This window comes from Hoplias malabaricus, chromosome 7 (assembly GCF_029633855.1).
Source record: "Hoplias malabaricus isolate fHopMal1 chromosome 7, fHopMal1.hap1, whole genome shotgun sequence".
In the NCBI taxonomy this organism is placed as follows: Eukaryota; Metazoa; Chordata; class Actinopteri; order Characiformes; family Erythrinidae; genus Hoplias; species Hoplias malabaricus.
This window is the reverse complement of record NC_089806.1, coordinates 14,342,707-14,365,198: the sequence shown is the minus strand read 5'-3', so window position 1 is coordinate 14,365,198 and position 22,492 is coordinate 14,342,707. Positions and strand designations below refer to the sequence as shown.

The 22,492-nt window shown below is 38.9% G+C and overlaps 2 protein-coding genes across 2 annotated transcripts; both read left to right on the top strand.

Annotated features, from left to right (window-relative positions):
* The first annotated feature begins 2,286 nt into the window (after window positions 1-2,286).
* On the top strand, window positions 2,287-6,392 carry LOC136702298 (syntaxin-11-like). Its single transcript, XM_066677301.1, has 2 exons — window positions 2,287-2,486; window positions 4,271-6,392. The coding sequence occupies exon 2, from the start codon at window positions 4,278-4,280 to the stop codon at window positions 5,175-5,177; it is 900 nt and encodes a 299-aa protein (XP_066533398.1). The 5' UTR covers window positions 2,287-2,486; window positions 4,271-4,277; the 3' UTR covers window positions 5,178-6,392.
* A 4,895-nt stretch (window positions 6,393-11,287) lies between these two features.
* On the top strand, window positions 11,288-19,767 carry irf4b (interferon regulatory factor 4b). The gene is made up of 8 exons (XM_066676676.1): window positions 11,288-11,716; window positions 12,604-12,790; window positions 13,843-13,928; window positions 14,300-14,396; window positions 14,779-14,886; window positions 15,471-15,803; window positions 17,687-17,799; window positions 18,583-19,767. The coding sequence occupies exons 1-8, from the start codon at window positions 11,549-11,551 to the stop codon at window positions 18,742-18,744; spliced, it is 1,254 nt and encodes a 417-aa protein (XP_066532773.1). The 5' UTR covers window positions 11,288-11,548; the 3' UTR covers window positions 18,745-19,767.
* Window positions 19,768-22,492: the final 2,725 nt, after the last annotated feature.

Genomic DNA, 22,492 nt, shown 5'->3' with positions numbered 1-22,492 from the left:
AGGGTGTATTCCTGCCTTGCGCCCAATGATTCCAGGTAGGCTCTGGACCCACCGTGACCCTGAACTGGATAAGCGGTTACAGATATGAATGAATGGATACATGTGGGTTTTAAAGTGGATCTGTGCACATTTTGAAGAAGATTATGATTTATAGAGGAAACAGAATTCAGGTGTGTGTACACAGGATTTAATTTTTTTAATTATTTTATTTAGCTGTTTTATTTATATGTCACATAGCTCCAGGGACCTGGAAGTTGTGGGTTCGATTCCCGCTCCGGGTGACTGTCTGTGAGGAGTTGGTGTGTTCTCCCCGTGTCTGCGTGGGTTTCCTCCGGGTGCTCCGGTTTCCTCCCACAGTCCAAAAACACACGTTGGTAGGTGGATTGGTGACTCCAAAGTGTCCGTAGGTGTGAGTGTGTGAGTGAATGTGTGTGTGTGTCTGTGTTGCCCTGTGAAGGACTGGCACCCCCTCCAGGGTGTATTCCCCGCCTTGCGCCCAATGATTCCAGGTAGGCTCTGGACCCAATGTGACCCTGAACTGGATAAGCGGTTACAGATAATGAATGAATGAATGAATGAATGTTTCTTCCATTTCATGTTTTCTTTTGTATCCTATCAGAGTGGAGTTTGAACCAGGTGCAGCTGCTTTTCTTGATATTTGTGCCCCTGGTGTTCTTCATTTTCAGCATCTTGATTCATTTATTTGTTTGTTTAATATGTCTTTCTGAAGATGTATTACTATTGCTTGACTTTGTTTCATGTTGCCCTGTCATGATCCAGGGCAAGTGTAACATACAAAATGTAAATGTGGTGATATAATGTGCCAAGTCCTTCGGCGATACATCATGTGCGATACACTGGTGCCAAATATCAATGTCAAATGAAGGAACTAACAAAATGGACAAATATTATGTGATTTACAAGAAATGTATTGTAAGAATGAAGTACACAGGCAATGGAACAAACGTGCATAGACCCCATGGAACCTGCACTCAATGTATTTTTTGTTAAAAGCGTAAAGTTAAGCTATTCACTTAGTTGTACATTTTATCATCTCTTTTGCACAAATATCATTATGTAACAGAATTGTCTTGAAGTTTATTGAGCATCACACTACTGTAATAGCATTATCATGGACGATGCATAGTAATAATAACATATAGATCGATGTATAGTCTATTGATCTCAAAGGAAATTAAATGAAATTGTGAGATGCCCCGTGGTTTCCACCCCAGCGTATATTGTAATGTTTTTACTGGTGTGTTTCTGAAAAAGTGTTGGATGATAATATCTTGCTTGACATCAGAAACAGTTGTGTATCTTTGTATATATCAAAAGAGACAAAGATTAGATCATTTAGTAGGATTCAAATAGAGCTTGAACAGCTATGAAAATGTAACACCGTTTATCCACCTCGGGAAACTGTGGTTGTTTGGCATGTTTACAAAAACATACATCCCTCAGACATTACCAGCCATGACTATGGAGGCCTGCATTTGAGTGTTTTCACTTCTTCCAGCTCACCTTATTACACCAGTCACATCATTAGCAAACTCTCACGGTGTTCAGGCAGATACCTGAGAAAACAAGTGCAGGACATTGTATCAGGGTTTGGGTGGTATTCCCCAAACAGGATTTCTCAGTTTATATGATAACTTAAGCCTGAAGTTGTCTGGTAAGAATGTCCCTCAGCTCTTATCCTGTTGGACAGGCTTGACTCTGTGCTTAAGCTCTCTGGCTTTTAGAATATCCACCAGGGATGAGAAAATGCTTTAGAAGCTGCTATCAAACCGGACATTTTAAGTGATTTAAAAAAAGAGTCACGAGCACATGCTCCTTAGACTTAGTGTCTTTGTGATTACATTTATATGGTGCACTTGGACCACGAAGCCCCATTCTCCCTATGAACTACGACACTGATATAGGGTCGATGATATATTAAATACAAATACAGACATCCTTCTCATGACCCTTTCTACCTGTGCATGTTTCTGATTTCATGATGTTATAACAGTTCCCATTAAAGACACGGTTTTGATTGAGGGACACATTCGTTCGTGATGTTAAAACACTAAATAGTTTCCTTAATAAAATTAATAATTATGATTTTTTACCATTATTGTTTGCCACATATTGATTAGTAAACTAGTTTTGAAAAAGGAGGGGTTCAGTATTTTTTAGTGAACCTTTGAGTGGTGATGATGATTATAAAGGGGGCGTGGCTTGTGTTCATGGTGTCGTGTACGTGTTTGGATTCTGTTGAGCTTCATTCCTGCAGACTGTTGGTCGAGCCTGCTGTGTGGGGTTAAATCGGCCAGCGGCGCAGTGCGCGTCGTCGTGCGTAAGAGGCGCGTCCCGGAACGCACATTCCTTTACGCACGCGATAAAATGACGCTTCTCCTGCTTTTGACAACCCCGAGTCCCTGAAGATGAGATGGCGTGATTGGAGCTCTTCTCGTCTGTGAAACTGCAGGAGAAACGTTAAGGTAATTTGGAGTTAAATATACAGAATAATCAGCTGGGTCTGTACTGTCAATACTTACAGAGAGAGTTTTAGTGTCTTATTATCTGCACGTGAATTTAATTAATTGTACAATTTACAAGATCCACTGGACCAACATGAATTGTGAAGTCAATGAAGCTGTAAATGCGAATTCAGGGCACATTGAAAATGTAATTTGGATTCTGTTATGATTTTAATATACAGAGTAAATTGTATCCCATAGCAGTAAAATAATCATGTTCACTTATTCAATTTAAAATAAACTGTAAACAATTGATTTATCACTGATACTGAAATATTATTTTCATTCACTTCATTTTAATGATTTATTCACATATTATATGACAGAATTTGAAGATGATTGCAGTTGATTTTGACACTGAGAGAGTTTCATGACAAACTGAAAACTAGAGCTTTTATTGTTTCATTAACTCAGGATTAAGGGATTTTTCCCCCTTTCTGTGTCAAAGTAAACGTTTGTAGATTCATGACAGAACAATATCTTCAATATATTTTAAAACATACTTTGGGGGTTTTTTAATTATGTCTTTTAAAATATCATATGTTTTGCTAATATTTCTCACAAAGTTTCCTCATGCAGGAATGAGAGATCTCAGTAAAATCTAAGCTATTCACACAAACTTGTTTGGTGAGTGACGCCACCCTGAAATAGTTTTGCTCAGAAGAACTTGTCTAGTGACTCTTTCAGTGTTAGACACAAGGAAAAACTTGACCACTTCTGTTTGTGAGGCAATGGAAACAGGGCTTTTATTTTGATAAAGATGTGTAATTTATGCATGTTTCAAACACTGTCAGTGGGCATCTTAATGTAAATTGATGTAAATTAATCTTGAAGTACAGGTCAGTAATTTCAGGATGCAACCCTGCAGATGAGCCCCAGGCCAAACAAAGCAAGGGAACTAAGCCTAAAATAGAAATTGTTAGTCAACCAGCTAGCAAAGAGCTGAAGTCATAGCTAAAGAATTGTTTCTATAGCTCAGACTAAAAAGGTTACGGGTAGGGCTATGGGTAACTACTTTCCCAATTATGTTAGACTGTGTAAAATGCCTTTTTACAATAAAAGGCTAAAGTTAAAGATTATGGGTAATTACTTCCCCAATGACTCAGGGATTTTAGCTAGTGCCAACTCTTTCTTCAATACGAAGAAAAAATAATAATGTTAAGCCCCTTGGTTAGGTCCTGAGGCACATTAACCAATTCCTTTAAAATAAATAGATTAGGGTTAGTGTTAGGCCCATGCCTTATGTCCAGAAATTTATAGAATCCACTTATAATCTGTGAATATAACTACACGATGTACACAAAGGTACACAAATTATATTCACGCAGCTATATCCTCCATAGAAATAAAAATAAAGCTGTGTGTATTTTATAGAACTTAATCAAATATAACTTCTTTCTTTTAGTATGTCTCGCTACCTGTGGTAAGCTGAACATTATTTTAAAATAAATATTTAATATGTAGATGTAACTGCACACTTCATCTGAAACTATGTGTTTGTGTGTACAAAGAAACTAGCTTTTGTGTGAGTTAGCTAGCTTTAGCTAGCTTCGCTATGGGGTGATTTTTGTGGGGTTTTCACTAGATGTCACCTGTTTAGGCAACGTTGTTTGTTCTGTAAATAACGAGGAATACTTCAGTGTACATCATGCTAAAGGCAGCCACCGCTAACCAACTCTAAGCAGATAATTAATGCACAAAAGCATACGATGAGGCATTCACGTTTTGCTTTCATTCTCATTTAGGGCAGCCATGAGGGACAGACTGAGTGACCTACAGGCTTTCTCTGAGTCCAGCAGCAACATAGAAGAGTTGGAATATGCAGAGTCTGTCTCAGACGCTTTCAGCAATGTGGACTTGGAAGATGACTTCCAACAGCAGGCTGTTGTTTTTGACAACAGCGATGAAATGGAAGTTGTGTTTGATGAGGCTCAGGAGGCGAGGCGTGAGATCCAGCTCATCCGCCTGGATGTGAAGCGTCTCAGGGACCAAAACTCAAGAATCCTCACCCAGCCCACTCGCACCAGCACAATAAAACGAGATTCCAATGTGATTGCAGCTGACATCAAGACCCGCGGAGAGGACCTGTTGGCTCGCCTTCGCAAAATTGACTCTCATGCCAAAGAGCTGGAAGAAGAACATGGTATCAACTCAGCAGTGGCCAGAATCGCCAGAACACAGTACGCTGGCTTGAGCAACAACTTCAGAGATGCAATGATGGAGTACAACGACGCAGAGATGAGTCACAAGGAGACGTGTAAGTCACACATCCAGAGGCAGATGGAGATCGTGGGCCGAGAGGTGACCGGAGACGAGATTGAGGAGATGCTGGAGAATGGCCAGTGGAACGTCTTCAGTGAAAATGTGATCTCAGAAGGGAAAACAGCACGATCTGCACTCAACCAGATCGAAAGCAGACATCAGGACCTGCTGGAGCTGGAGAAACGCATCAAAAGCATCCATGAAGTCTTCCTAGATGTGGCCATGCTGGTGGAAGAACAAGGGCCCATGATAGACTACATCTTTGTCAACGTGCAGAAAACTGACGCCTTGATTGGTGAAGCCCTGATCCGACTCGGTCGAGCCAAGAGACACAACAACAACAATCCATTTAAGAAGATGTTCTGCGGCTGCTTCCCTTGTGTCAAATGATGGGCAAGGTATCTGACTTTTGGCTTTGCAAATGACAATGATTTTTTTTTTTTTTTTTCCTGTCAGCACACGTTAGCTCAACTAAATTGTAATATATTTCTAGTATCTTTTATACTTCTTACTGATACTTGGGGAAATTCAATTTGAAATAACTTTACAAGGATATAAGTACAAAAGGAAGCTTAAAAACATAATCCAATCATATAATATGGAAAGATTTAATAACTGCTGTTTTATCTAAAATTTGATTCCAGTAGCCTGTGCTCAATAATTAATATTTCTAATTTAATATACATTTTACAGTACAGAGAACTATTGCTGACTTTCCTTTGGAGCCACTGAAGTTGTACATATATTTAAAATACCTCTGTAAAATACTGCATTATGAAAGACATTACATAAATTACTATACCTCCTTAGTCACCATTTGAAATGTACTTGTTATGTGGGTAAGTTTGTGTGTTTTTACTTTGAGTTCCCCCTGGGTTTTAGGCACATTCTATAGTTATTCAATCAAGCAATAAATCTAGTTAAATTAAAGATAACCCCCCCTTCTCCCACTAGACACAATACTATTACAATATCCATATAACACACATAGTGAACACAGTCCTCAGAGCATGCCGTCCCAAATGTTCCTCCTAATTACAATTGGTTCTAGATGGTTCAGCTGACGTAGCATGTATTCCTGCTTGTTTAGTTATGACTAAGTTGCTATGCAGCTCCCAGTGTTTTCTAGTTATGATTGGATTTTTCTTCCCTTTTTGAAACTGATCAAACACTGTATAATTTTATCTCACATCCAGCACCTGAACTGCAAACCACAAAAAGTGAATAGACTGAATAATGTGTTGACCATTGCAAAGAAATGTAGGCCTTTGATCTTTACTGTTTTTTCATGTTGAACTCAATTTGCATAATTCCTCATAATCTGATAATAATGTGTTTCAAAAAACAATCATTATTGAAATAAATGTAAAAGATCTAAAAATAAACCTTCAAGTGAATATTCTGAGGTCTCTATAAATCCCCCAGTGTATGTTTAGCAAAGCTCAAATATGAAAAAAAAGTGAACTTCCCCTTTAACCTTGAATAACACCAGTTAGAGTAATGTATAGTGTAGATTCAAGCCTATGTTAAAATAACATTAATTGTTTGGATGATTAATCACTCGTTTGAAAGTGACATTACAATGTTACAATGTATAGACAATAAACCATAATGTTTCAAGTTTGTATTTTGTCGTTGTTTTCATGAATGTATCTTTAGAAGATAATTAAACAAAACTGACATATAACACACAAATATTTATTTACACATCGACACAAAACACTGTGTTCAGTTTTTACTGTGTCCACAATCTTCCAGTCTTTCTGGAGACTTTTTTTAAGGTTTTGTAGCGATATTTTTCCACTCTTCAGTTCAGTCTTAGAGGCATTCTCTGCTGGTCACGGTCAGTGTAGCTCCAGACACACATTAAGGTCTGGACTCTGGGACAGGCAGTACATTGGGGGTTTTTTTTGCCTGTTTTATTTTCTTAGCATATGTTAATACCAAAGGCTGTTCCTTTCAGACCCATAGTGTTGAGCTGTCTTCTCACAGTATAAGGATGGACACAAATCTGCCCTGACTGGTTATCTGTTTACTTGTAATTACAGTGTAATGGTGGTTTACTAATCATGGCTATAGAGTCCTACGTGTTGCTTAAACCACTGCTAACTTAATTTTGAGACAGCCCTCTTTTAAATTGTGGTCATCATGTGGTCCGTATGTTGATGTGATAGCTGGAAACTCTTAAAGTTTGTTCTTCAAATTGTCTTACAAGATATTAATGACTATTTTATGAAGTAAGTCACTTCTTGTGTAGGATCTAGGAAACAGACCTTTTTCTTCTCATACATTTATGTATAACATGTCTCTATTTTTCAAACTAGCCACATGACCCATACTTACTCTTCTTCCTATTTTAGTAGATCTCACTTATCTTTGAGAATGAGGAAAAGACATTCTAGAAACTTCCTTTACCTTCCTTCCCAAATTCAGATCTGTTCACACAGCCATTCAGTGACATATACTTACAGGCATAAAATGAACTGTAAATGCTAAGATATTTAAGATTAATTAAGATATTAGCAGATTATGATTAAGTAAAAAAAAAAAAAAGGAAAGAAGAGAAATTAAAACAATTTGGTAAAATAAAATAGAACTGAATTAATACTATTACACAACATAATACAGGAGGTTATAGATATAGGTCATGGTAAAATAACCCAAACTATATAATATATCAGCAGGGACTAATTATCACTTTCATTATAATACATTGCAACATAAATATACTATAATTTACAGTATTATATAGTGCCTACAGTAAAATAGTATAATAGTATAAACTTATTTACAGTATAGTGTGTATATATACAGTGTGTTCCTACGTCGCAAACCGATTTTCGGTGTAAGTCGGAACATACGTACATAATGTACGTAAATAACATACTGTAAGCAATTATTCTCCTCGGTCCCGAGCCGCGTAACCGTGTATTCTTCCGCCGCGCACACCAAACACGAAGATCGCGTTACGACGTTTACGACGCAAAACCACTTAAGTCGAAACAAGGCTTTATACAGTAAATGGGAGATGTGTCGTAACCACGAAACATCGTAACTCGGAACTGACGTAATCCGAGGACCTCCTGTATATATATCACAATACATTAAACATATAAAACATATAATACATTATATATACATTAATTCATTGCTTATCCAGTTCAAAATGGTTCTGGAGCCCACCTAGAAATAAGGTTAAAAAAGTAGCCTGTGTGGGTGACGCAGGCTAACAGTGTCACTGAGGTGCGTTTACTCAGGGTTTATAACAGTTGGTGTAGTGTGTAGTGATTAACACCGTTGCCTTGTACACTCAAGTAAGCACACCACATCACCCCAATAAAAGCCTTTGGGTAAAGCTAACCCTACATGTGCGTGTACCTATAACATAATAAGAATCGTAGGTCGCTCTGGTGTGCGCCTCTTGTTGTAAACGTACAGGTAAGTAGTTCTAGCTGGAGCCATAAGCAGAATACATGAAGACCACTTGAACATTTACCAAAAGGTAGGTCCTGATGGTGTTCTTCTATCTTGCTCATTGCTGATTGGACCAGCTCAGAGAGAGAAGTTCATCAACCCTTCCAGCAGATGGCAGTATTGGTGCTAAAGCACTTGGGGCTAATGTTACGTGCATAAACAAGTGCCTCTGTATGACGGATATTCAGATCATAACTGGAAGTTAGTAGCTCGTGAAACGTGAAAATAACGGCTGTGAAGAGAACTTTTATCCCGAAGCAGCAAACTTATAAACTGCTAATAGTACTAAAAGACAGCTAAACCGCTATTTGTGAATCAGATATTGTAAAAGTCCGTTAGAGAGCAGTCTTACACATTTACTTTCTGACCACAGAAGTCCTTCTCAGGGGATGGCTCTACAAACCCTGGAACTGTTTAAGAACTTTTACATTTTCTGAAAGTTTAACCTTTAATAGGTTTTTTTATCCTCAAAAATCTCATTTTCTTCAAACCAGGCTATTCAGGGACTCAAATCTATAGAGTTCCTATATACAATAAAAAATAATCTATGTGAACAAAATTTTATGCCAGGTGTTGGAACATTTTTGCGAGGACTTGATTGCTTTCAGCCACAATTATATTCACGAGATCTGGAACTGAAAGTGACTGTAGTTCAGATGCCAGACTCATGCCAAAGGTGTTGCATGTGTTCCACTGCTCCACAGTTTGGTGGCTGTAAAAACAGTATGAGCATCGGAATTCCTCTGTCAGCATTAAGTGCACCTTAATGTAACTGACACTACTCATACTTTGTGTGGATTTACAGTGTGACAGGTATTTGGATAAATGGTGTAACTGCAGGAAGGGTTAAGCTCATATAAACAGTTACATTCACATGGACTCTTCTCACTCATGAGTAGTTTCCACATCAAACTGAATTACAGAAGAGGATGTGGTGCCTTTCACCTGAGCACTGAATTCCAGCAATGATCATCAGGAAAGAGTTCATCATCCCTTTTGATCTCTTCTTCACTCCACTCTTCATTTTGCATCCATTGAAAAACATTGATATTTCACTGGTACAAATACACCTCGTATCTACCCTCAGTGTTTAGTGTATCAGCTCTGCTTACCATGAAGGGGCACTTTATAGTTCTACTATTACAGACTGTTGTCCACCTGTTTCTCTGCTTACTTTATCCCCTATTCACTCTGATCTTCAGTGGTGAACCCCCGCAGAGCAGGTATTAATTGGGTAGTTTGTTAGTGTGTGTTGTGTTCTTATGAGTGGATCAGACACAGCAGTGCTACTGGAGTTTTAAACACACTGTCCACTCAATTAGATGCATTTACTTCTATACTTGGTGGTCCACCTTGTAAATGTAAAATCAGAAGCAGCTGCTCATCTGTTGCATTTTGGATGGTGGACTATTCTTAAAAAAAAGTGGACTACAGTGTGTAATTGTAGAACTACAAACCTACAAAATGATAAAATGGACGAGTGTAAATACAAGGTAGATTTGTACACAATAATGACTTAGCATCTCATTAGATTCAATATATTAACTTAAAAGGGACATCTAAGATTGTGGGGAAGTGCTGTCCCTGGTTTGTTTATGTTCAGAAGTGTTCAAACAGTTTGTATGTTGCTGAAGTTTCAGTTGTCTGTAAGTCCTTTCCACTGTTGGGATGACCACAGATATTCATTTGTAACTTGGGTTGTTTAGTTTTGTAGCATTTTGCAGTAATGCCATAAGTCTTTTTGAATTTGGAGTCATTTCCACCTTCAGTGATATGGAACAGAATAAAATATATGTTAACATGAGCAGGAATAGAGCAATATTCTCATCTTCGTTTGTGATTTTTAACATTTGCAGTTCTCTCAATGATGGCTTATTGTCTGCCATGAGCAGAGAGAGCGAGAGAGAGCGAGAGAGATATAGATAGAGATAGAGAGAGAGAGAGAGAGAGATAGATAGATAGATAGAGAGAGAGAGGGAGAGATAGATAGAGATAGATAGAGAGAGAGAGAGCGAGAGAGATAGAGATAGAGATAGAGATAGATAGATAGATAGATAGAGATAGATAGATAGATAGAGAGAGAGAGAGAGAGAGAGAGAGAGAGAGAGAGAGAGAGAGAGAGAGAGAGAGAGGTGAGCATTCAGGACTGAGGAGATTTGTTTTTACTGACATCAGGACTTCATGAACCTAGTAGCCCAGTGCACAGATTGGAGAGCAGCAAATGATGAGGAAACATCCTCAAGATTTTATAAAGCCTGCTTTTTTTTTTTTATTAAAATCATGAATGTTACCTTTAATATCATAGTAATGATTTAGCATGACTTTATCTCACAATAATGACATAGTATCTAATAAAAATAGTTTGGCATCTAAGTCACTGTTGTGATATCCTAAAACATTATTATGATATTAAGTCAATATGATAAGATGCCGAGTTATTGTTGTGAGATGCTACACTATGAGATATTACGTCACTGAGATAATGACCACCTGAAGTTTAGAATAAATTCAAATATTAGTACTATTAGCTACTTATTATGCTTATAATATAAGCCTGTTTATTATTATTGTTTATACCAAGGCTGTGTTGTTTCCAGGAGGTCGTGTGTCTGGTGTTTGAGAACAGAACATAATGCTTGACTTTTCCAAAATCAAAATATAAAGGAACACTTTTTTTGTTTGAAATTGTGTCCCACATACACTCCGATATCAACCATGAACGTAAATGGATGATGTGAATGTTTTCAGCGTTTGGTCCTGTCAGTGTTGTGAATGTCAGGGAGATTACTATATTTTGAAGGTTTTATCGTAAAATGTGGTAAAGAATGTTGTGGAAGCGTAAATGACTGCTGTAAATGTGATTTCAAAGAAATAAAAGTTACTCTAAAAATAATGACCCAAAAAGTCCCACTCCACCGCGCGTGGGTTGAACGCGCACAGGTTGTTTACTGGACGTCCTTCCTTCCGTGCGCGCGCCGTTTCTGTCGATGTTCGTCGCGGCCTTCGCGCGCTCTGGTTCCGACCTCCTGCGGCGTGAGACCTCGAGGCTCCGGCCCCGCCCCTCATTAGGCAAAACCGATTTAAGCAAAAGTGGAGGTTCGGGGGCTGAACCGCGCGCTCACACACTAACACTCGAAACACACGCGCGCGCACACATACACATACACACACATACATACAAGCGAGAGCTCCGAAGTGGGAAACGCGCGCCTTCACGGTTTCGGTTACGCGCGCGCGCAGAGCGACTGAGAGGGAGAGAGAAAAGCGTGTAGTCTCGTGAGTGTGAGATGTGCTCGGGGAACGGGAAGCTCCGGCAGTGGCTGATCGAGCAGGTGGACGCGGGGAAGTACCCCGGGCTCGTGTGGGAGAACAACGAGAAAAACGTGTTCAGGATCCCGTGGAAACACGCGGGAAAACAGGACTACAACCGGGACGAGGACGCGGCACTCTTTAAGGTACACACACTCAGAGAGAGAGAGAGAGAGAGAGAGAGAGAGAGAGAGAGAGAGAGAGAGAGATGAGGGAGAATGATTATGATAGATTATGAACAAATTTGATATAAAGGTGGAGAAAAAAATGGGGATAGCGAGAAGGAGAGAGAGGAAAGTATAGGAAGAAATGAGGAGATAATAAAACCAGAAAAGGGGATGAAAAGAATTAAAGAAACGTGAAAAGAGATAGAAACAGATAAGACAGGAAGGAGAAGAAGTATTTGAAAAACAGTTGAGGGGTGGGGGTTGTATATAATGGTGTGATTGACTGCATGCGGTCAGTTTCTATTAATGTAAACTAGACTGTGGTTCACTGCGCTCAGGCGCTGTAGCTCTAGAGAAGTGTAGATCATCTTTAAAAAAGAACTGAACTCACTTCACTTCAGACACTGGATGAACATCTCTGACCAACATCAGTGTTTATGAGAGCTACATCAAACTGAGATGAAGAACTGAAATTTGAACTTGGAGTGAGAGGAAAGGACAGTGGACAAAAAGAAAGAATGTGGTGTGGAGTCAAAAGGGAAAGAGAGAGAAAAGGAATGAAAACATGCAGATGCAGAAAGAAACGAGGGGAGTATGTGGAGAAGGAAAGAGGATAAGAAAAGGGAGGTGGACAGAACAAGAGCAATATGTATCACTATTTATATAAAAGAAAGAGATGGTGTGATGTGAGAGCGATGCAAAGAATAAAGGAAGGCATGAAGACAGTGAGGGAAGAGCATTGTGGAAAGAAAGGAGAGATGGGTGAAAAGTTAGTGTGGCAGTAAGTAGTAGAGAGTGCTTTGGCACCTGTCTCAACGCATGTGTGTTGTACTTAAACCATGTGTGTGTGTGTGTGGTTGCTGCAGGCCTGGGCTCTGTTTAAGGGTAAATACCGAGAGGGCATTGATAAACCAGACCCTCCCACCTGGAAGACCCGCCTCCGCTGTGCGCTCAACAAGAGCAACGACTTTGAGGAGCTGTTAGAGCGCAGCCAACTGGACATCTCTGATCCCTACAAGGTGTACAGGATTGTCCCTGAGGGGGCCAAGAAAGGCAAGGGAACCTGGCAAATATAACACAGATTCACACACACACATACACAGAAAATGCAAATCAGTTATCTTACATTTGTGGTGTATTTCTACTGAATCGGGTATGACTAGTCAGAACCACACAAAGACAGAGCTGGCCTCCTGAAAAATCCCCCTGAACAGCCCCTCAACCTCAAGCCAAATTATACAGATTGATAGAGTCACACTCTATGATCCGTCCAGTGTGCACTCTGTGATGGCCAGTTTTTAACTGTACCTGTTATACCTCATGGAGGATGAAGTTACCATGGCTTTTAAGTGTATTTATTTATTTTAGGGATGAATTTTAGGAAAACGAATTGGAATAAATCTTTTTACATTCCCTTACATTGAAAATTTTGAACTTTGTTCTGACAGTGGGCCAATACAGATATTTAAGAAATACGAAACCAAGCTACAATCCCACGTTTAAATGAGTGCTAAAAGACACTGAGGAAAAATATTTTCTAAAGTAGTGCTGGCTGAACCGTGGACACTAAATGCATTCTCCTCCCCTGCTTTCTTATTGATGATCTTGATTTATTTATATATTGCTGTGCTGCACTTAAACCAACTCTAACCTTAATCTCAGCAACCAAAAGGAAATCGCAGCCTTTTTATAGCTGCAGTAAAAGCGGTTTTTAAAAAAGCCAACACTCTCATGTTTTCTGAGAGCTATCTTGAGGACAGTTTCGTTCAGGGGGTAAAGAGTTGAATACAAGGCCTCACACACAAAGATTAATGAAGCCACTGTGAGAACATACTAGAACACAGCAAATTCACCAGTGTTAAATCAACACTTTTAGTGTAATAATTTAACACTCCCAGTGTTAACACTAACAGTGTGGATTTAACATTGGTGAACTTGCTGTGGACCACTGACAGAGTGTCAGAACATCATTTTAATGAACCCTTTTAAAGACATGCACAATACATTACACAACAAAATCATTTTTATATTTACACTTGTAACGATGTTTCAGCTAAAACCATGGCAACTATTGTGAGTAAATTATTATAATTTATTCATTGCAGGGTCCAGATCACTGGAAGACTCTCCACCAAACACAAGCCCGCCCAGTTACCCACTGCACCCCTCCTATACACCCATCCAGAGTCAGGTAACTGACAAGACAGACTTTATTTATTTATTTATTTATTTATTTATTTTACACATTCTCTCCTCTCAGCCATGTTCCTGAGATGGAGTTAGAGCTAAACACATTTTATGCAGTTTTTCTGGACAATGATTTAAACGCAATAATTCGCTGTAAAGTAAGATCCTTGACTCTGTGGCACCAAGAAGATGAGCTCATCAGTGTTGTTCAGGACTGAAGGCTGACAGTTCACAAGCTCAAATTCACTACACTTAATTTCTCCACAAAAATATCATCATTAGGATATGATTAAAGTTGCAGCTGTTTAAAACATTTCGATGCCAGTAAGAGTTGTCCAGACGTTGCCTGAATATGTATTTTTGTTGTTTACCCAGGTGTGCAACTGGAGCTGGAGGGATTACCTCCCAGACAAGCCCCCAATATCAGACATCCCCTACAACCAGAACCCTTACACTCCTCACTGGGATGCAGGTAAAGTTGGGATGTAGATTGTACAGATTGTTCAGTGAAAAGTCTATTTTAAATGTCAGTATGTGCGACATGTGGTTATTTAAGTCCCAATGCAGTCTTTGAAAAGTCGATGGCACTTGTTTCTAGACGTTTATGATGTAAGAAACCCTGTCTGTCTGAATCAGCCTGTCTGGAGCACAGCAGATTCTAAGCACAAATGATCATTGATTGGAAATTTCACACATGACACTGCTTCTAGCATATAAACAACATCGCACAGACATGTCACTTGATTTGTCACTTGATTTTTACTGAGGGAACTTTCCCAATTTTTTTTTTTTGGTTGTTGTTACACAGTCAAAATGAAAATGGTCTAACATTGTTACCAATGCTCTGTGTTCAGGCCACCATTTCAGTGGCTCTTTCTACACCTGCAGTGCCTCAGAGCCTCTACCATCTGCCTTTACACTGGACTCCAGCATGAAGTCAGCAGAGGCCATTGCTCTCTCAGGTACATATGCAGACCTCTGAAGTTCTGTATTAGACATCAAGCCTGTTTGGGTTTCTGTAGGTGCATTAGTAGATGGATTTGCTGTGTAAAAGCGTCCATAGCTGTGAATTTGAGTGTCCGTAGCCATGTGCCGTACTGGTGTTCCTGATTTGTGAACAATGAATCTGGGTGGGATGCATGACTGATCAGGATAAAGTACTGATGATGAATGAATGAGTGGTAAGATATAGTAGATCTGAAGTTAAAAAGTGCTATTTTAGTGCAATGTCATTTCAGAAATTGTAGCTTGTTTGTTGCTGTGTGGCATTATTAGCATCATATTACTGAGAATGAAGGGGTTAAAACCATGTAGTAGCAAATATACTGGGTTTGGAACGCATAGTTGTCATGATGTGACAATGGTTTTTGAAAATGGCATTCATTCTTCAGTTTAAATACACATTGATTTCCTTACATGGGCATATTATTATTACAGAATGATGCCTGCGCATACTGAAGAATTTTTAATTCCTGTGTTTGCAATATATTCCAAATGAATGCACTGTGCTGCTTTGATCCAAATCTTTCATCATGTCTGACTGTAGATTACCGTCTGCATGTGGTGGTGTTTTACCGTGATGCCCTGGTCCGGGAGATGACCGTGTGCAGTCCAGAGGGTTGTGTGTTGGGTGTGAGCAGAGATGGAGTGCCGTATGGAGCATCTGAAGGGCCAGAATTGGTGGAGCTTCCTGAGATGGAGCGAGGAGCTCTAGAGCATGGTGTTCTGCTGTGGATTACACCTGATGGTCTTTATGCACGCCGCCGCTGCCCCTGCAGAGTTTACTGGGAAGGAGGCCACACAGCAGGCAGCAACAAACCCAACAAGCTGGAGAGAGAACAGACCTGCAAACTGCTGGACACTCAGCTCTTCATCACAGGTTAGAAGGAGCATAAACTGCTCTCTCATTAAGTATCACTATTTATCAAAGTAATAGGTCACAAGAGGTCATGCTCCTATTTGCTTATTTACTTTTATTTTTTGTTTAATTATTTTGTGTGGTCTTTGTATGAGCATTGATTTTTCCAAACAACAAAACTAAATGCAGTGATAACATTTTAAATAAACAATTTCTTTCATTATAATTAATACTCAAAATAAAAATTCAAATATAAACAAAACGTATTGCTAACATTAGGCTATGTTTACTAAGCGTAGAAACAACAGATCATAGCACGTTTGTTTTCAGCCCTAAAGCTGGGTATATCTACTTATACAAATATGTAGCAGAGTGGATAACAGCTCTAACCCAGTTGGTTATTCAGTTCGATGTCCAGGTTAAGATTTCTAACATAACTGTAGCGTACACAGGCATACTTTTGACATGAATTTCCATTGAAAGTTAAGAAGGTTTTTCCTGCTCCTGTAAAGTTAGTATTGTGGAGATACATGTGTTTCTTTGGGTGTTCTCCCTGTGTCCACGTGGGTTTCCTGGGGATTCTCTGGTTTCCTCCCACGGTTCCTCCAGGGTGTGTTCCCGTCTTGCGACCAGTGATTCAATGTCTCACAGAGACTGAATGAATAAATGTTTTTTTAGACACTGATGACAGCAACTTTTGGGAACTGTAGCTGGTCAGCAATTCTTAGATATGTGAGCTAACAAACACCACAGCACAGACAGTGTTTCAGTGAACTGAGGCTCAAATCAAATACATTTAGAGGATAAAGCCTCATATCTCTCAGCACAAAGTGATCTCACACAGCACCCCCTGCCTGTGACTCTGTTAAATGCACATACATAAGCTCATTTGGCAATGTACTTACTAGTCAAACATAGAACAGAATTTCGAAACATCAGACACGTCATAATTTTGAAATACCGGCTTCATTTTGAGATACTGTCCATGTTTATATACAACGCGGTATATAGTAATATGCTTGTACCGATACCAATCCTAGTGCAAAGCTAATAATAGTTTATTTGAGACAGACAGACAGATAGAATTTTTAGTTTCTGACTGTTTGAATGTATTATTTTATTTATTACTAATCTCATCAAGTTCATTGAGCAGTCTCTTACAGCACAATCTGCATTTTAGTTATTATTAGCAAATGAATTCTATAAATTTCCTTTCTGTGAACTGCCTGTTAGTAAACGCTGGGCTGACATTAGACCCCAGCAGTAGTGAGAACTCATCAATTATTACAGTAAATAAGGTCACGAAGACTTACAGTAAATATTCAACATACTTCACAGGGGATAGGATTCACCACACTAAGAGATAAGCTGTGAAGAGCAAAAGCCGCCCACCCAGCCAGCGTCACCGCTGACTGACAGCAGGACATTTACATACCAGCACACAAGACTTTCCAGGAAGTGATTTGCACACATGAGAATCCCCATAAGTCACATGATATAAGCTGCCTGTAAGAGAAAAAGATCATGGAAATGTGTAGAAATAGAGTTTGTTTACAGCCAACGTGGCCAATTAATTACTAGAAAAACAAACCCAGATCAACAAGAACATGTGTGAAAACCCTAATTTGTTGTCATTTCCGAATTGAAGTATTGAGATTCCACTGGTGCTTAAAATGGAGCAGGGTTTAATTAACCTAAACCTGTCGATACACTATATGTGGCCCTAAGATTAGAGAGGTAGGGTCACCAGAGGTCCTGGAAGGTATCGCTGTAGCAAAACCAGGACTAACTATACTTTAGTACATGTAGTGTAAGACAGCGTCTGTGCTGAGATATTGATATTCTTACCTTTGATATCTCCCTTTTAACCCTTGATTAAACTGCACTGTTTCTCTTTCTCTCAGAGTTACAGAGTTATGCTCTGCACGGACGTCCTCCACCCTACTCTCAGCTGGTGCTATTCTTTGAGGATGAAAGCACAGAGTCACAGAAGCAGAGGAAGACCATCACAGTGCAGGTAACACATCTGATCTGTGGCATTTCTATTGTTTAAAGAGTGAACTACAGTCTGTTAGAGCTGTATATTATCAGCCAGCCCTGAACCAATACACTGCCCTTTACTTACTGTGAAGCAGGACGGTCATTAAATTAGTCTTTCTACTGCATATCAAAAACAAGAACTGACCCAAAAAGAGTAAACTGGTTCTAGTACTTGTTGATTATCAGCTTGAGAGACAATGTGAGTCATAGTGGCCACATTGAAAATCTACTCAGAATTAACTTGTTACAGTAAATAAAATAAAAAAAAACCATTGCATGTGTTTTAGAGACATGCTTTTAATTATTTTTAAATAAGTATTCACTGTAAAAAGCTGGTTTACTCTGTTAAGTCAATAATTTGAAGTACTGAGCTACTGAGCTGTGTTCATTTAATTATATATTGCACTGAAATCATGCATGGACTGTGGAATTTTGAGCACAAAATTTAAAGAAACCTCTGCATACTACAATTAGATTATCTTCCAATCTAACATTGGTGCAACCATATTGTACTCATTGACAATAACTCATACCTGGGAACATTTCCTTCAGTCTCCTACAGGACTTATGAAAACTATAGCACTTTAAACATACTTCATGTTGTGATACTATATGTTTAAGTACGCTGGAAAGCAATAGGCCAGTTTTAATTGACCAGGTGAAATAAATATATACCGTTATCATATTTGTTTTTTTAAGATTTCATTTTCTGGTTGTGTTATATGTCTAAAGTATAACTGATCTTCCCATCCCGCTGTAGGTGGAACCCTTGTTTGCTCGGCAGCTTCTCTACCTCACTCACCCCAGCAGCATGAACTATATCCGCAGCCACAACCTTTCACCTTTATCCCCGGAGCACACCATTCCCTCCAGCCAGGACTTCCACAGAGTCATCGCCCATCACCACAGCCCCAGCCTCTGAGCTTCATCGTTAAAAGCAAAGAACAGTGGATGAACCAACTAAAGCAAGGATGAAAGCACACAATGAGTTGCTACTGGAAGATGGAAAAGGACAGTAATGCAAACTGCAAACTTATTCAGTGTTTTTCTAGGACTTGACAATCCTTTGTTTAGTAGTCTTATTTTCTAGATTCCCAGACCCTCAATTAAGCATAAACCTAGTCTTTTAATAAGCCAAATCTTTTTATAAATGATGTAAAACCCATTCAATAAATCAAAGACTAGGTTTCATCCATGGTAGAGGAACTAGTGCTGTATCTCCGCGGGCTGTGTATTTAAACAGTATTGAAATTGTTAAAAGAGGAATTGCACATTATTTGAATTTTCAGTGTTATACTTGTGAGCCATCTAGAGGCCATTAGATATTTGAAAAGAGCCTGACTAGGACTGTTAATGATTGCAAGACATCTTCTACGCTAAAGCAGTGTCTTCGAATGCCTGAGATTAAGAAAACAGCAGCTTCACCCTCATCACATTTTTTGTGCATAAGAAATGTAAAGAGGCTTTTGAATAAGTGTGTAAGGTGTTGTTTGTTTGTGTGCCCGTGTGTGTGTGTGTGTGTGTGTGTGTGTGTTTGAGCACACAGGAAATGTGGTATTTTGTGTCAGGAAGGTGATGGCTGATAGACCCACAAAGTGATGACATCACACAGGAAGAGGTGTATTTTCACAGCAAAGAAATATTTTTGATGATGGCTGTGTTCCAACTGAGGAAACAATGTGTATCCAGTAGTCAATTCAGTTACTTACAAAAACAATTCATTTCCTCGAATCATCTGCCTGCTTCTTATCATACACTGATATGTTTATGTTTGTTTATATATATATAAGGCGTGTGTGTGTGTGTGTCTGTGTGTGTGTTTGATTGTCTGTATGGTTCCAGATGCTCCAAAACTCCAAAAAGATCCAAAAATCACTTCATCACTTGAGAGTGATGTAGTAGACAGACAGGGAAGCCCTCCAGCCATTTTGTACATTTTTAGTGTCCTGTCACCTTTATAAATAAAAAATCTATATTTTATTTATGTCCTAAGTGCATTTGATTTACTGATTGCTATTGGGAGGGAAGAAGTATTTTTTTAAATATAACAAAACTGTTTAAGACTAATCACTTATCCCACTTCTAACACACCTAAGCAGCTTTGAGTATTCGGTTGTACTTTCAATTTTATACATTTCCAGCCACTTGTGAAAGATATAAATGACTCATTACACTTATATATAGTGTCTTTATAGACACCCAAAGATGCTACACAATCAACACTGCGCGGAATGCCATTCAATTAAACACTCAATCAACACACACTGGTGAGAAGCAGCAGCCAAATGCTAACGGCATGCTCTCAACCAGGAACCACTGTCCACCTGGTGGACTGCATCAGGCACTAGGGGGCTCACCTTGAACAGTGTGTGAGCATGCACTCATTCATAGCAAATGAACATATGAGAAAACACTAACTATTAAAACTGCATTGGTTTTATCAAATTATCTAAATTTATTCAGACCAATGTCAAAGTCCAGAACGCCTAGTGTGTCTATATTAAAGCAACACATCACTGATGAGAAAAGTCATTAAAACAGCTGGAATGATACAGTTGACTGGGAAACATCTGACTGTGTGGAAAAAACATTTTTATGCATCAAAGACCCCCAACCACCCACACATTCATCTTAAATATTATCATAGGTTCTGGATGCCACAGAAATGATTTACATTAAAGGTTGATTTAAATCTTTACTGTAACCATTGCCCACAACAGCAAGTGGGAACATTTATGCCTATGGTGTGTGAATGTTGGGATGTTCATGACACCTGGATACATGTGGCTAGCATAGTGTTTGCCCTGATTGGGAAAGATATTCCTGTGGATTCAGCTGTATTATTGCTTGGGTGGGGGGAGGGGAGAACCTTATTTAACAAGCTTAGTGTATGACATTGGAGAGATTGGAGATTTAAACCCATAAAATAGTGTCTACTCTTGGGACACGAGGACAGATTTGTTTTGAGGCAATGAAGAAACTGAAACAAACAATGTAATGCACACTGTAATGGAATTAGAATGGAAAGAATAGATTAGCACCAGTGTGTGACTGGAACAGATCTTAGTGCAAGTGTAAACAGGAAAATTGCAAACCGATGCAACTGTGACTCTCAGAATAGTAAACAACACTCTGTGTAGAAACTTTTGCTGCAGGTTTCAAAGTTCTGGTACAGACAATGAAAACAAGAAAAAAAGCATAATGTATAATACACCATTTATATGAACACATGGACAAACTTCTCAAAAATGAAGTGACTACATTTGTGACACTGTAAAGAAATCACTTACTAAATTGTCTGAAATCATATTCCAGCAAAAACAACAAGTAGGTAATTAGTGAACAACCAGTAAACCAATTAGTGACTAGAGTCTAGGCTACACAGAACAGCATTAGGTTCCAACTAGAAATGTTTGGTTGTCTAAACAGCACTAGAAATACACACTGATCCCAGTAATGAACATTTCCACATGCATGTTACTGCCCATCTTGCAAACGGTAGCTGTACCCTACACTTTTTTGTTCATTAAATATGCCAGGAATTTAATATCTAACTATGTCTGAATTTGGTTTTCCACTTAACATTCTAGGCTTCACACAAACGTGTAACAGGTCGCAAACCGCAAAAGCGCAGACATTTATCAAAACCTTTCACCGTTACTTTCAGTACCCAAGCCATTGCATCTGAGACATTGCTACTTGAGAATTTTGGAGTTATTTTCAATTGAAACTGCAGTATCTACAAGTGTAGAGTGAAATTTCTAGATAACTATGTGATTTTATTTATTTTGTTTGTAAGTCATAGGAAACTACTATAAAGAAAATGAGGGAAAAAAAAACAGAAAAACAGCCAAGTTGAAATTTAAACAGTGAATGGATCTATTTTTAGGTCTTTATCCTCTATCTGTCCTCAGTCTCTCACTCTGGGGATTATACAGAAGTGTGTAAACATGTTTGGATCATATTCCACTCTACCTACGTATAACGGAAAGACAGAATCACACACAAAAACTTCCTTTAACACCTTCAGTCGAACACCCTCTTTTTTTTTTTTTTTACCTGAAACCAAAGCTTTGAAAACATCCCCCGCTAAACTAGTTCCCTTAAATAGGAGCTGAGATCTATGAATAGACAAGAAATAAATAGATGAAAACAAACCAGGCATACAGTGTTGAGGAAAAATACTGTTGTCATTTGTCATAACATTTACAGTTGAAAGACTGACAGTAAATTAATGCCACAAAAATACCATTGGGGAAAAACCTGCCTCCTTGTGTTGAATTGTTTTCATACAATTCATAAAACATTCCTTCTCAATTTTTCTCGCACAGGTTATTTCAGAAATAGTCTCCTGTGTATGTCCTAACAGTCACAAATCTGTCTTATCACTTTTTAAATGTCGGTGTCCAGAACTCACCTGTAATCACTGGGTGCAAGAAGGGACACACCCTGGACAGGGCACCAGTCCATCACAGGGCATCACAAGCTCACACTTTCACTCACACTCTGGACACCCTTGCACAGGCAACCCGCCTACCAATGTGGGTTTTTTTGGATTTTGGGAGCACCTGGAATAACCCATACAGACACTGGGAGAACACACCAAACTCTTCACAGACAGAGACAAGGGGCGGATATTGAACGCACAACATTAGGACCCTGAAGCTGTG